The sequence below is a fragment of the Scophthalmus maximus genome, chromosome 12 (assembly GCF_022379125.1).
Source record: "Scophthalmus maximus strain ysfricsl-2021 chromosome 12, ASM2237912v1, whole genome shotgun sequence".
Lineage (NCBI taxonomy): Eukaryota > Metazoa > Chordata > Actinopteri > Pleuronectiformes > Scophthalmidae > Scophthalmus > Scophthalmus maximus.
In genome coordinates, this window is record NC_061526.1 from 6,917,811 (window position 1) to 6,933,499 (window position 15,689).

The 15,689-nt window shown below is 48.1% G+C and overlaps 1 protein-coding gene across 6 annotated transcripts in view; it reads right to left on the minus strand.

The window, feature by feature from the left end:
• The window catches only part of LOC118283763 (phosphofurin acidic cluster sorting protein 1), a 35,515-nt gene extending 21,051 nt beyond the window's left edge, over nucleotides 1-14,464 (minus strand). For 4 of the 6 annotated variants that reach the window (XM_035606147.2, XM_035606133.2, XM_035606125.2 and 1 more), the window contains exon 1: nucleotides 13,917-14,463. In XM_035606147.2, the coding sequence (XP_035462040.1) occupies nucleotides 13,917-14,071 (155 nt within the window). In that variant the 5' untranslated portion in view covers nucleotides 14,072-14,463. Of the gene's footprint in view, nucleotides 1-13,916 lie in introns of all 6 variants that reach the window. The other 2 variants (XM_035606140.2, XM_035606116.2) reach the window with 1 other exon arrangement.
• Nucleotides 14,465-15,689: the final 1,225 nt, after the last annotated feature.

The following is a 15,689-nucleotide window of genomic DNA, read 5'->3' on the forward strand; positions in this document are numbered from 1 at the left end:
GCCGGTTTTGTGGAAGCGCCTCAGGTTGCGGCGACAGCGCGTTGTTCCTTGCGACAGATCAGGTTTCACTTCTTCCAAACCTGTATGTTGAGAATTAATAAATTCAAAAAAACTCTGGTTCCAATACAATACGATCAAGTTTTCTTGCCACCAATACAAAGACCACCGCAACATCCTCATGATGGAAATAGTTTTTGGCGTGCGTGCGTGGCTTTAAGAGGAAGGTGCCTGCGACGTCTCCCATGACAACAGTCCGTCAAGGGAGCTGTGACCTTGCCGTGTCGTGCTGACCTTCAGGCATTGTCCTCTTTTATTTATTCTTTCTTCCCTCCGCCTTAATCTTTACTTCACCTCCTCTTTCTCCTTGTTTTCATGACCTTCACCCTTCCTCTCATCTCACATCACCTCTCCTCCGTCCTCATCTCCTCCCCGTCGTCCTCCCGTAGGACAACTGCCTGCCGTCCCTCCTGCCCACTCCGCCTGGCCTTTCTTCATTTTCTTAAATAAAGTTACATCTCTTCCTCCTCCTCCTCCTCCTCCTCCTGCCTGCTAATTGTGATCGATGGCGTTGCAGGATCTGCCGTCAAAGACGAAGTGTAGGGGTCGTGTCCTCCTCCTTCATTACCTCCCCCTGCTCCTCTCCTCGTTATCATTCCATTACATGGATTAGTCCGTCCCGGACGCAAGGCCGGGCCAAAGTCTTCTCATTGTGGTCACACACACACACACACACACACCCACGTCATAATACTTCAAGTGGAAAAAGTCAAACCATCTTAAAATCGAGTGGAAGTGAGTCAACGCACGTCTGGTGATTCCTACAGCGGCAACACAACCAGCCGACTTATTAATGCCCCTGGCCACGGGCAGACGAGAAGGGCTTAGGCTAACACTCTGAAACAGACTGAATCACACGCTGCATAGTTAGAAGTTAATCGCACACACACATATAGGGATAACGCATACACCAGAGAGTGATCATTTTGTGTGTGTGTGTGTGTGTGTGTGTGTGTGTTTCGGCGTAAGCACTTGGGAGTAAAAATACACACACACACACGGGACACAAGGGACGGGAGAATATTGTGTTCAAACACCCAAAAAATCTGTGTCTTGAGTGTGTGTGAGTGTGTGTGTGTGTGTGTGTGTGTGTGTGTGTGTGTGTGTGTGCGTGTGTGTGAGAGGAGGTAGGAGCTGCTTTGGCTTAAAACTCACATGAGGGTTTGTTTTTTTTCAACATTTTTTCAATAAGCTTATCGGTGGTCTGCACACAGTAACCCCTCACACACTTATGCACACACAAACACAAAATGAAAGGCAATATGTTCCGCGTGGAACCGAAGGCACCGACGGGTAATGATGTGTAAAGACAGAAGCGATCTCGTAGTGTGTGGACTCTCGCAGGCAAAGCATTCATTTCCTCTGCCGACAACAGTCTGAAAATAGCTGTCGGCTGAGCGGAGGCAGCCTGTGAAGATGTCAACAGTTTGGCAGAGCCCCCGCTGAATCATTTTTCCTCCTCTCGCCTTTTTTAAATATATTAAGAGGCAAGCGGCATAATTCCGACGGCAAAGACATCTCGAGCTCTCGAGAGGACGAGCGAAAGCAACGGCGCGAGCGTGAAAAAACCTCTCAGGTGTTAATGACTGTACGCAGTTTTTTATTGCATATGAAATTTCCATCCATTAGGATTACACAGATTTGACATATAAACAAACTGAGAAACGTGATGTTATCCGTCCGTCACGCATACATTTTAAATACACAATAATAACCAGATTTACACATTCATGATCAATAAAATCCAACTTGGTTCCAGTTAGTAAGAACCAGGTTTATGTGCCCGTTTGTTTGAATTCACATTCACGTTTTATTAGTTTGTTTGATGATAAATATGTCAAATCCAAATGGATGGTGATTTTATTTTAATTTTTGATTTTACTTTTATTCAAACTTCCTCCTCAGATTCATTAAAGCTACAGTGTGTAATATTTCGAAGAACTTATTCACAGAAATTGAATATATTGTCCATAACTACTTGTTCATTTATGTATAATCAACTTTGAATGAGTTGAATATAGCGACATGAGGTGGACCCGACCTCCGTGTGAGTCGCCGTGTTTGCTACGTCGCGGTGAATACGGTTGTTGCACAAACCGGTCCAGAATACGAAAACCGGAAATGGAATCAGCGGTGCGCCACCATAAAGTGTCCCCTGTCGGTTTCTAAGTCGGTTGCAGTTTGCAGCTTTACCACCAGGTGCCGACAGAAAAGTACAAAAATGACACCCGATTGGGATTTGTCCTTCCTATCGTCTTTTCCTCTCCACTGTCCCTTGACCTCGGTGGAAAACGTCACGAGGACTTTCACTATACCACGTCAACGATGTTCTTGACGTGCAATGGATTGTGGGGCGTCCGTTTCTCCTTTCCTTTCGCATGAGAAAGTCACCTATGCTAAAGGAGATAGGGAAGGAAGAATTGAAGCACCTTTCCTATCGTTTAGCGAATCCCAACAGCTCCTATCAGGGCTGCCGGGTCACTGCAAGATTCAGGAAACTCCCTGGGCCACGTTTGACAGTTCGACCGCACCTCCAGAAATGCATGTCTACACCAGCGATAAAAGAAAGAAGGGGTTGGAGGAGCAGCGATGAGGATCCAGTGACTCTTGAACGCCCCGCTATAGGAGCACAAGCCGCCTGCAGAGCGGACTGAGTCATAAAGCGCCGCCGTCTGCAGCGGCGCGACGACCAATGAGCTGCTGGAGACATCCATCACCGAGGAGGAGAAATCGAGTTAAGTGTTGGAGATGGGGTTGGAGCACGTTGAGAGATAGACCAGTGTGTGTGTGTGTGTATATGTGTGTGTGTGTACATATATATATATATATATAGGGTAGACGCCCCTGGCTTGGTCTTATATATGATTAACATGCTGGTCACAACGGCAGTGAGGCTCCAGTGAGGCGGAGGCTTCCTCCCTCCTCGACCCACAGTGCTGCAGCAGACAACATAAAAAATTAAAAGGCAGCGAAGCAGAGCAGTCCGACAAACACCATTGCCTAGGTTTTTCGGTCTATGGAATAAATTGTTTGTTTAAAAAGCCTCGGACATCATGACAAAGCACACGCAACACACGTTTGTCATCGTCGTTGTCGTCGTCGTCGCCCTGCCCCAATCGGCGGCGGCTCTCATCGCCGTCGGCGCACACACCGAATGCTCAAGGTTAAAAATCGGGCTGGGCTGGGATCAAGTTCAAGACGCGCGCAGGAATCATCTAGGATTGAGGATTCGGTTTTACGTGCATGGTGCGGGATTACATACAAAGCCAAAGAGGACGGGGATGGCGCGGAACTTTGCGTCGTTCGGAACGAGTTGAAATATTTGTGTGACGCGTTCTCAGATTTCAGGTGACTCATTAATCAAATACATTTATAAAAGCACACATCCGGGAGAACCGGCGGTAGCTGTGGGAGGAATGGCATTTAACATCGTCTGACTCACGGAGCAGGAAGGGATGACGTGGACTCGTGAACAACTTCTGTTCCAAAAAGAAAAACCGATAGCTGCACTTTCCAGTATCAAACGTTCCTCCTGAACCAACTTTGCAAAGCTCCCTGAATTCAACTCAACTCAACAAGGTTTGCCCCTAACCCTTTTATTGTACAGCATCAAGATGCATCGGCTAAATAGACCCTTTTTTTAATATTAGACCTGTAGAGTCACTGTGGCTGTGACACTGTGGTTAGTTTTAACACAATCTTTTCCCGGAGCTTTTCAACCACACATCATGTTTTCTTTTTTAATGAAGTGGCTTTGTTTTACTTTGTTTTACTTGTTACAGTTTCTGTCTAAAATATTGCAACTTTAACAAGTATTTTGATTATCAATGAATCAATCAATCGATGAATCGATTCTTGGTTGGTTAGTTTGGTCCATTCAAAATGCCAGAAAATTGTGAAGAATGCGCATTCAAATTCCCAAACAAAGCCCGAGGCCCGACGTCCCAGTTCGTCCGCCCGCCTGTCGAAATAGCTGCGGCTCGACAACGGAGGGACGACTACCGCGCCGTATGGTGCGAATCGATTGACGCAGCCACTTGAGGGAGCGTGACTGCCGGCGGGGCCACGTTGATATGGCAGATATGAAATGTCCGCCAATATCTGACGGCGTTTAGCAGTAGAAGGGCTGGGCGACGCGGATGAAGACGTCGAAACAGAAATACAAATCCACCGTGCACCCGGTCATTGAGACGTTTCCCTTCAGCAGAATGGGGAGCTCAGGTGTTCATATTTTCATGACCAAGCTTTCATATCTGTGTGTTTCAACTGGGATTAATTAGAATTAACTATTTGTTGACATGGGTTAACATGCCCTCGACCTCCGTTGCCTCTTAAGGGGGCCACCGGTGCGTCGTCCCCCCCCCCGCAGGGCGCTGCTAACCTCATTAGTTTAGGTTATTTTAGACGCCATATTGTGGCTCGTGTGTGGGTGTGAAATGTTTTTTCATCGGAGTCGTTCAGGTGCCGTCAAGGCTCCCTTGCTTAGAATAAATGTGCACAAATGAGCTCGTGGCCTCCTGCTCCTCGGAGGTCTCGCCCCCGTTCTTTTCAACCGCGTCCGCTTTCATTTGTTGTTTTTTAGCTTTTCGTGGCAAAAAAAAAATAATCCAGGTTGAGGTGCTTCGAGGTGCCAGTGCTGGGCTAAAAATATTTGAAACGCGCTCGTGGGACCCGAGCGAAGCGAGCCTGCGACCGGTGACGATAACGGACGGAGAGCGTTAGGCGGCAGAATATAACGTCCCGGGGGAAGATAAGACGTGAAATGAAAACCGAGAATCAGTCTCTGACAATTCTCTCTTCCGTGGCGTGTGTGTGTGTGTGTGTGTGTGTGTGTGTGTGTGTGTGTGTGTGTGTGTGTGTGTGTGTGTGTGTGTGTGTGTGTGTGTGTGTGTGTGTGTGTGTGTCTGCAAACTAATTCTATTAATAATGCTCCTGGCCTGAGCCAAGTCTAAGTTGATGTCTTGTCAATCTTGGAAGGCGTGTCACCGGCAGGTTGTTTTTACAGCAGGGTCACGATCAGACTGACACAATGCATCAGGACCTCTGTGTGTGTGTGTGTGTGTGTGTGTGTGTGTGTGTGTGTGTGTGTGTGTGTGTGTGTGTGTGTGTGTGTGTGTGTGTGTGTGTGTTACAGGCTTGTTCTCCCCTGCATCGCTTCACCCGCTCCGGTCGGACACGATGCCGCGAAGGCCGATTAGCGTTGAGATTCTCCGGAAGTAACTGTCGCGTCTTCATCCGAAAGAGGACACACACACACACACACACACACACACACACACACACACACACACACACACACACACACACACACACACACACACACACACACACACACACACACACACACACACACACACACACACACACACACACACACACACACACAGATTGATTTGCACTGATGAATGAGCACATCAGTCTGTCAGCAGGTGTGTGTGTGTGTGTGTGTGTGTGTGTGTGTGTTTAGGGAAAAACAAGTGTGTAAAATGTACGTGTCAGTCTGAGTGTGTGGGAGAAACAGTCATAGAACCAGAGTGGGCGAGCGAGCGTACACTGGCGTAAGTAGGTTACAAGTGACACGTAACATAACTGTGTGCGCCAGTGTGTGTGTGTGTGTATGTATGTACCACGTGGACAGTACAGTGTATGCACCCCTGAGCATGCAGTATGTGGTTTACCGTACAGCGATGAGGCGGTCGTGTCTATCAGTGTGACTCATATTCAATCTAAAGAGAGAGCGGAGCAGAAGTGACTCCTCCATAACAGCGCACACACACACACACACACACACACACACACACACACACACACACACACACACACACACACACACACACACACACACACACACACACACACACACACACACACACACACACACACACACACACACACACACACACACACACACACACACACACACACACACACACACAACGTGCTCGTCCTGGCTCTCTCTGCTGTGTGAGCTTTTAAGAGCGAGTGACTGCTCGTCGGTGGGTGGACACTTCACTTTGTTTTCTCCCTCGTGTTGTTGTACGCGCCTTGTGAAAGACATGAGAGCTCACTGTGCTCCTCATTTGATCCCGTTGGACATTTGTTGTGTCCAATCGTGCCATAATTACAGGAGAGCGCGGCTTCACCCTCGACGGGCCGAGTGGGTGTTTTTGTTGGCAAATCTGAAGGAATTCCCTCGAGCTCGACCCGAAAGCGATGTTTACGGATTGACACCGAGCAAGAATAAGTGTGTGTGTGTGTGTGTGTGTCATCTCCACTGCAACACGTAGCTCTGCTCTAGAATAGCACAAGAAAAAAAGGAAGGAAGAAGAAGAAATGATAATAATAGAAATGTAAATATCCGTGCTCGCTGATCACACCCATCATCCAGTCTCTGTGCTTCACGTACAGTACGAGTCTGTTACGTAACCGTGTGAACAAACGGCTGAATGGAAGAAATACAGAGAGCTGAAAGTGACGAGTAGCAGCCTGTGGCCTGAATTCGAACGTGTGAAACAAACACGAGCATTTTTTAAAAATGGGACATGGAGCTCACGGTGCCTTCAAGAGGCGCTCGGGGGGGGGGGGGGGTTGCGTTTGTGTTCCTGACAAATAGGGGCACTCGACGGAGATGACTTCAATCTAGTGTGCCACGACTGACTGACAAGCAGAAACAAAAGCTCTTGTTTCTTTCGTCCCCTTCACTCAACATGGAAAAAGGGCAAGTGAGAAAGAGAAACCTCAAACCACAAAAGCAGGAACTTCCAGGCAGCGGCCATTGTTGCCGTACTTGCAGCCGAAAGAACCTGAAAGCGCGCGCGCACACACACACGCACGCGCACGCGCACACGCACACGCACACACACACACACACACACTCAGGGACAGAACCTGGCAGCGCAGCCACCGCATGCGATTCACATCATCCACGTAACAGTTTCCAGATTAGTAGAAAAATATGCTGCAGAAATATGTCCGCCACCGTTTTAAAGGGGGCAGTGAGAGATTTTGGAGAAAGATTGTTTTCTTTGTTGAACCGCATTTCTCGGGAGGCCGATAACCACCACCAGCCCTTCACGGACATATATCTGTGTTTGCTGGTATGTGCCCATATGGAAACTTTTCTTTTTTACTTTGTTTAACAGGGTCTTTAGGCTGGAAGAAGATGAAAGATTCATCTGTCATTTTTTAAATGACAGCGACAGTCCAGAGGGTCCGGAGCAAGGCTGAGTTCACCCTTCACTCCGCAGTGTCCTCTGCTGTGGGGCCCTGACGACTCCTCATCCCCCTCCTCTCTCCTCTCTCCTCTCCCCTCATCTCATGTCCTCTCCTTTGGTCTTCCTGTACGGTGCCGCTGCAAAGATGAACAGTCACCCCGCCGACGTGAGCCGACACTTAGGCTGAAGCCAGCGCACCCTGGCTGCCAAGACACACACACACACACACACACACACACACACACACACACACACACACACACACACACACACACACACACACACACACACACACACACACACACACACACACACACACACACACACACACACAGGAACACGACACCGACATTAAATGGTCAAGGTTCAGGGGAAGGGGATGAAAACCCCGTCACTGAAATGCAACGCACCTCGTGGGAAAATGTTAACACACACACACAAATTCAGAAAAGGGGAAGTTGCATGGTGGTGGTGCAAACACACACCCACACACATCAGTTGGGCAGATAATTGCGCAGACGACTTGCACACGGGCAACACGGTTTCCTACGACTGGACTTCCCGCTCGGTTTATAACGTCAGGGAACGAGTTCTTCCTCGTCGCCCCGTGAATACAGTCTCAGCCCCGAACGCAGACAACGGCCGCGACGGCCCACGCCTCGGGGCTCCAACGTGCTTCTCCCGGGCGCCTAACGGGATTTTTTTCCTACACCCCTGCAACATACAACGACTGGCACGCGCTCGACTGCAGGGACGTCGTCCATAGGTCGAGCCAAAACCAAACCACAAATCACAAATCACAATCCTGAAATTGAAGTTTACTACGAGGCGTCCGCACAAAGCAGTGTGAGTCCACAACCACGCATGGACACTGTACAAAGACAATGGTGTCTCTTGCTCTTGTGCTCAATTTTTTTGTTCCCACTCTTGCCTTCATTCACTTCACAACCTCTCTCTCTCCTTCTTTTTTCCGCTCACTCCCTCCATCACTGTCTGTCTTGCTCTACTTCCCACAGCCACAGGCAAGGACACACACACACACACACACACACACACACACACACACACACACACACACACACACACACACACACACACACACACACACACACACACACACACACACACACACACACACCCTTCGTTAAAGAGCTCACAGTTGGACGCCGTGCACAAACGGCACGTGGCTGCGTTGGTTACCGCGGAGAGGAAAAACCTCTATCACACTGTATTGGGCACTGGGAGTGAGCTTCCTGGTTATCGACCAATCACAGCCGCCCCCGGATCCGAATGGAAATCCGGATCCAGCGGCGGCTTTAAATGTGTTTTTTTATACAGGGACATACGTTGGGCCTTGTCGGAGGTCACGCGCTCTATTATCTTTCCATATTTTATTTTGGAACTACTTTTAATGGCTTCAATCATAATTCAGTATTTCCAACAGTTTTTTTTTTTTACTGAGTTAATACAGTAGTTTTTATGTAGGACAACGTATAAAGTATTGAGGGAAAAAGACAAACTACCAAATAAATATTCACACAAACCCAAATTTTCTCGAACGAAATCATAACTACGTCTCAACTAAAACCCCTCAAAGTCCGGCACGATTTGAAGGGACGTCGATAAATTATTATCAGGTAATCCTGATAAACACGGGCAAACATGTCAAGGTCGGTCTGTGTTAAGTGCATTAGAGGCTTGTGTTATCGCCGAGGGGGGGAAACAGTGTGTAACGTGAGCCGCAGAGGATTACATTCGTGTGCGCGAGAATCATTTGCATGCGTGGAAATATACAAGCGGCAGCACGAAAGCACATAATGTAGCGCCGGGCTGTTTACATCCGAGTGCCCTGCGTGTGTGTGTGTGTGTGTGTGAAAGAGAAATGTTCCAGGCGACGTCTTCCCAAGATACTTCAACGAATAAGCAAAAACGGTGGTGCGCGGAAAGGAAAACATTTTAATCGAACAACCAGACTTTTTTATTTTTCCCCCCACATCACACGAAGCATCCAAATCGTGTTTCAACAGGCTGAGAATGTGATCGCACAGAAAACGCTTTGTCATAACTCGATCCAGTGTGTGTGTGTGTGTGTGTGTGTGTGTGTGTGTGTGTGTGTGTGTGATTATGTACCAGTTGTCAGCATGATTTGTGTCGTTTCCCCACACGGCCTTTTATGCAAGTGGATGCCAGTCCCAGTTTATAACACACCGGATGAAAGCAAACCATATGTCAGCGACGGTGTCCGTGAATGCGTGTCACTGCGCCTTAGAATGGGAGATCTGTGCGCGTGTGTGTGTGTGTGTGCGCACGCGCGCACTGTAGCTGCCAGATGGGAGTCTATGAATCCAAAGCAGGGGGATCACTGCCAGGAGACGCAGGCAGCACGTTTTTCCGTTCGTCTGCGGCCCTGTGAAAATCTTGGGGATGACGACATCAGATCGTGGAACTGTGAATGAAGATGGACGACGCGTCGCCATTCGCTCCCGCTGTGCAAAAGGCAAAAATGTCTTGGATGCAGGCGCCGGCAGTTAATGAACAATACTGCAGCCAGCCACCGGGGGGCGACTCAGATTATTTGGATTGAAAGGTGCCTCAAAAGGAACCGGTTCATTCAGGTTTTCCATTCTGGAAATACTGTCCCAAATTCTTGGACCCCTTGTTTGAGAAGCACTCCAAAGGAACCAGATCTGGCGTATTTTAAAATGAACCAATATTGGTTTTAAAGGTCTGACACTGTTCCCCTGCTCATTTCACTTCATAGTAACGTGCATAAAAGACTCTTCATGCCACTATTGGACAGCCTTTAAAGTTGGGTGAGCGGTTTCACTGCAGGTTTCTTTACAGCCGGATGATTATTAGTGCGTCGGATAACACTGGGGGGGGGACACACACTTTTCTCGAGTCCTTTGCAAAGCCATTTTACAAACAGATCATTAAAATCAATAATGACCATGTATGTCATCTTTTCTCATCTCTCCCTGGGGCTCGAGGTCGGAAGGCTGCGGATCAGAAACGGTGGATTGATCATGGAAAGGGAGGGCGGCGAGGGGGAGGTTGGTACTTTATCTCTAAAAGGCGAGCCGAGCCGCAGAGGAAACTTCGGACCCCTCGGCCTCACTCGGCCGCGCGGAAGAACGAGCAGCGCCGGGGCACGTGGCCAAAGCCAAAGGCCTCTTAACGAACACGACTAACTAACCGCCCCATTCCGCGCGTGCGCTTCTTTTCCATTTGTGTGTGCATTCAGCAGCCGGGGGAGGGAGGGGTTGGTTTCAGTGGGGACGGGTGGATACTGCACCGCTGACACTCGAGGAAACGGGGACGGTCGTCCCACCATTGTGTCGCGGGGGCCGAACGAGTCCAACAAACGCACGGCGTGTAATTCAGAGCTTCCTGCGTTTTTTCAAGCCAAGAGTATTCGTTCCCGGGCAGAAGAGTAGCATCCATTTTTAATGCAGCGAGTGACCCTGCTGTTTTCACTTGTGTTTACTGTCGGCGCTAAATTTTTTAAAAGCTTTCAGCCGACGCTCTGTTGAAGAACACGAGTGAAACGGGCTTAAAGTGCCGGGACACAAACGTTTCAAATATTGCTGACGCTACATACAGTATGTCTAAATATTCCACACTTGTTGGTTTTCCTTGATATAAGAGACAGACATGACTGATGCTTTTCAACCAGGACTTGCAATTTCTCCGGTGTCGGTGTGTGTGTGTGTGTGTGTGTGTGTGTGTGTGTGTGTGTGTGTGTGTGTGTGTGTGTGTGTGTGTGTGTGTGTGTGTGTGTGTGTGTGGTGAAATGTGTTGTGAAACAAGCAACAAAAGGAAAGGAGCATTTTCTTTGCTTCTGCTAAATAAAATTTCACACACACACACTCACTCCTGTAGACTTGATCATCGCTTGCTCTATGAAAACAGACTCCCCCTCTCACTTTATATGGTTTGGACGCACAGAGCAAAGACCTAAGTCACGGGACTTCCCCCTTCCGCTCAGCGAGGAGGCCCGTCTTTTTAATAATGCAAGGCGAGAGGCAGCTCTGCGACTGGGGAACCATTCCTGGAATACCTGACAACGGCGTCGCAGCGCGAGGAGGCCGTTGATTTGAAACTCCGCCGGACGCCGGAAAAGTATGTAGGTGAGGCTCAGCGTCTGCTGCTCATCACTGGGATCGTTTCCTGCCCCTGTGGTGAGGGCAAGAAAGAACGGAGCAGGGGGAGATGGTGGCAAGCAACCGTTCGTGTGTGTGTGTGTGTGTGTGTGTGTGTGTGTGTGTGTGTGTGTGTGTGTGTGTGTGTGTGTGTGTGTGTGTGTGTGTGTGTGTGTGCCGATGACGCTGCAGAACCGCGGAGAGAGGAACCAGCCTGTGCGGACCGCACCGAGGGAGCCAGCGAAATGACTTATTCCTCTCTGGTACGGAACAGAACAGAAGGTCGGGAGGCCTGAAAACAGAAGTGACCTCAGGAGGCAGGACGGACACGAGGAAGAAAACAAATATTCAGGCGTGTCGTACTTGCAAAACTTTGATAAATATCGATCGTGAATGAATATTTACCCGCCAAAGTGCCACAAAACAACAAGTGGTTGATATGGTTTTCCACAGTTGGAAGAAAACAACTCCAAAGTGCGTGTTTGTGCCTGCCAGGGGATAAGTCAACGAACGTCTCTGCCTTAAAAAAACAACATACCAAGGGGCACTGTGGGTAGACAGGAAGAGGTTAGAGTACCGACGCCTAGGTGTGAGAGAGAGAGGGGTGGGTTTCTTAACAACAAGGATTAAGCTACAAGAAAAACCAACAGGAAGCAAACAGGCCGAACTCGGTGTATAAGACATAGGTTGAGCAACAGATTAGTTGCCGCTCCTGTTGCCTTTGCGTCTGTCAGGAATCCCATTTAAATGTAGATGACAAGAGCCACCGCTTCTACTTCCATCTCCCCGTGTCATCCCCCCACCCACCCTCTTTCTTTATTTCTCTCTTCCCCCCCTGGCTCTGCGAGTCTCTCTCTCTCTCCACGTTGCTGCAGTGAAATCGAAGATGTTTGACGGACCATGACGCCTGCGGAACAAAACAAAACAAAAAAATTTGGCCACGTCGTAAAAAGCACAATGCCAAAAATATACATCAGCTGCGGTTATTGCAGTTATACACAAAGGAGATGGTGATAATCTGTTACTCAGAAGAAAAGGTCAGGAGGAGGAGGAGGGAAGATATTGAAAATGTACAGGCAAACAACGGTGACCTAAATTACAAAAATCTGATATAGTAAGATGACAAAACGCTCTCTTGAGCCTGCGATTTCAGGAAAGGCGGCGTTGAGACGTCAGCGTGTGATGCTCTTAACAGCAAGATGCTTCACTCCCAACAGTAAACCTGAACACCTGGGCTCGTGTCCAAGAGGAGGCCAAACGAAATACTTACATATATATATATATATATATTTCATAACTGCCGTGTAATGTGCAATTGTTGTTGGTCGTCGACAATAAAGAAAAACGACGACGTTCCCATCACCACCATCAGCTCCCCCCGCCCCCCGACTTGTGAATCACATGAGCGGCACTCCCGAGTTCACGGCGGTCGACCTTTGACCTTGAATTTGACTCGTGACCAGACGTCATAAACGCAGAAGGACAGACTTTGGTTGGAGTGCATGAACATATATATATCTTACGGATTCACACAAGGGGACACACAGTACAGACTTGTAAAAAAGGGGATGTACAAGGACCTGACGTCTTTGTCTGGGCCGAAGCTTACGATGAGGGGGCGGGGGGGCGTCTCGCCCCACCCTGACCTTGCTGCACGACCCACAACAACAACAACTATTTTTGCCTGCGATGGCTCAACAACACGTCGAAGGAAAAGAAACGTGATGATCAACACAGAGAGTCACGTCTGCCTGCGGAGTCACAGATCACTCCTACGCCCCCCCCCCCCCCCCCGTGCAATTCGTTGTAGCTACATCACGAACAGAGACACACACTGTCCCCCCTTTTGCTACAGTCGCAGCAGCGACAGTTGCTGCAACCCGGCAATGCTCCATCCGGTCTTTGTGTGTCTGCGTGTCCGATCAGGTGGGCAAGCAACTGAGGGCGATACAGTATCTGCTGGGGAAAGGCTGCAGCTGCCCCCCAACACAAACAAAGAGTGTGTGCGTGCGTGTGTGTGTGTGTGTGTGTGTGTGTGCGTGCGTGTGTGTGTGATCTGTGACATTAAAAGCTACGGGTCAAACTGGGGGGGCCATCAAATATGTAGAAAACAAAGAAATATCCCAATTAGATCCATACAAATTATAATTCATCTCAACTACAGCTACAAACAATAAACAATCATATGATGTTATGTGTGTGTATGTGTAACCCCCCCAAAAAATGTATATTAATAATCATAATTTAAAAAACAGTATGTCATGCAGCCCCCCCAAAAAAAGATTAATAATAATAATAATAATAATAAAACAGCCTGTCATGGAGCCCCCCCCCAAAAAAATATTTAGAAGAAGAAGAAGATGAATAAAACGGTCTGTCATGCAGTCCCCTCCAAAAAAATGTATACATATTAACAATAAGAAGAAGAAGAAGAATAAAGAAACGGTATGCCGTGCAGCCCCCCCCCCCCCCCCCCGGTTCCGCCCGTGGCCCCTTCACGTACCTGGGCACGCAGCTGGGCGACGAGCGGTCCACCTCCCAGGTGGCGTACAGGTTCATGTGGACCGGCCGGTTGGAGGTGATGCTGACCGGCTTGGAGGGCTGCATGTGCGGCGAGGGGACGCCGCCGGTCCGCGGGAGCCCTCCGCGCTCCGACATCCCGCCGGAGGCTGGAGGCGGGGAGGGAGAGCAGCGGTGGTGGAGGTGCTGGTGGTCCCCGGCTGCTGCTCCTTCCTCCGCCCGGTCGAGGCTTGTTGTTGTTGTCTTCCTGCGTGAGAAACGCTCCTGTGTCGCTGCGTTTATCGTCGCACCGGCGGTGGAAACATCGCGGTGGTCGGTTCCGGGGGGGGGGGGGGGGTTGTTGCCCTTAAGTAGCCGACGGCAGGCAGCGGTTCCCCCCTGCGTCTGTCTCGGTCCTCTCTCTCCCCCTAGTCCCTGCGCCTGCACTCGGCGTGTGTGTGTGTGTGTGTGTGTGTGTGTGTGAGAGAGACTGTGGAGCTCCAGCTCCTGCTGCTGCTGGTCGTCGAAGCAGGAAGCGGAAATGTCTCTCGCGGAGTCGCACAACGAGCTGAGAACAAGAAGACGAAGAAGAAGAAGAAGAGAGCCACGCCTCTTCAGAGGGAGGGGCGGGGTTACACTGACCAATAGCACGCTGCGTTCCTCCCCCTGTGTTTTTTAAAATCATGTCGTTATTCATTTTCATATTTTTTTATTTTTAATCAGCTCTCACATTCATTTCATTTTATGGACAGCAACCACTGCTACTGGTGTAGTTTATGGGCAGTGTTTCCCCTTCCATTGAATTGGGAGGGCGCAAGATTATTTAACATTAGTCTATTCTTTTTTTCTATTATCTATATATTTTTTATTTTATTATTTGTTTTTTCATTAGTTTACTTTTTTTCTAAGATTAATTTTTAACAGTCGTCTTTTACATTTTTCTATTATCCATATATATATTTTATTTTATTACTTGTTTTTTAATGAGTGTACTAATAGTAATAATAATAATGAACTGCTTCTATACAGTATGTATGGTTTGTGGTATGTGATTCTATTCTCCAAATTGTCCTTATTTTGAACGGTTGTATCATATTACGCGTTAGCTATAGATTATTATTCTATTATTATTATAACAATTATATACAGTATACTGGGATTATTCTATACAGTAGACTGGTGTTTTTGCAATCTTTTTTCTTCCATATGAAAATGTCAATTCGAAACAATGCCTTGCCGTTATGTTCCAAAAGGGGTCTTTTGATTTTGTATACAAGATATGTATTTTTTGTTCTGTAAATAAATCTAAACCTCCACCACATGTGCAGACAATTTGTTGTTCTTTTTTTTCCTTACATTTTTTTTAATTGTAATGTATATTAGTAAATACATACTAAAGTTACTACAGTAGATATAGAAAATGTGCATAATCTGGTGTTTTCCGGAGGTAAATTTGTGAATTGTTCTATTTCCGTAACCACGTGGCACAATGACTGCAAGTGTCAGATGCTGCTGAAATCATTCCCATTAGTCATAGACACAAGAAATATTATATATACATATACACACACAAACACACACACACGCCCTCTTTCTGCTGTCTGAGCAGGCAAATATACAAAGGTGCAAAACCGGTTACAGTCAGCTGCAATGTGTTGACAATGAGGTAAACACCAATTCTCCTTTCCCACTTCTTCTTCTGCTTGTTCTTCTCCGCCTCTAAACCTCACAGCTCCATCCCTCCCCCTCCCCTCCTCCCTCCCTCCCCCTCACCCTC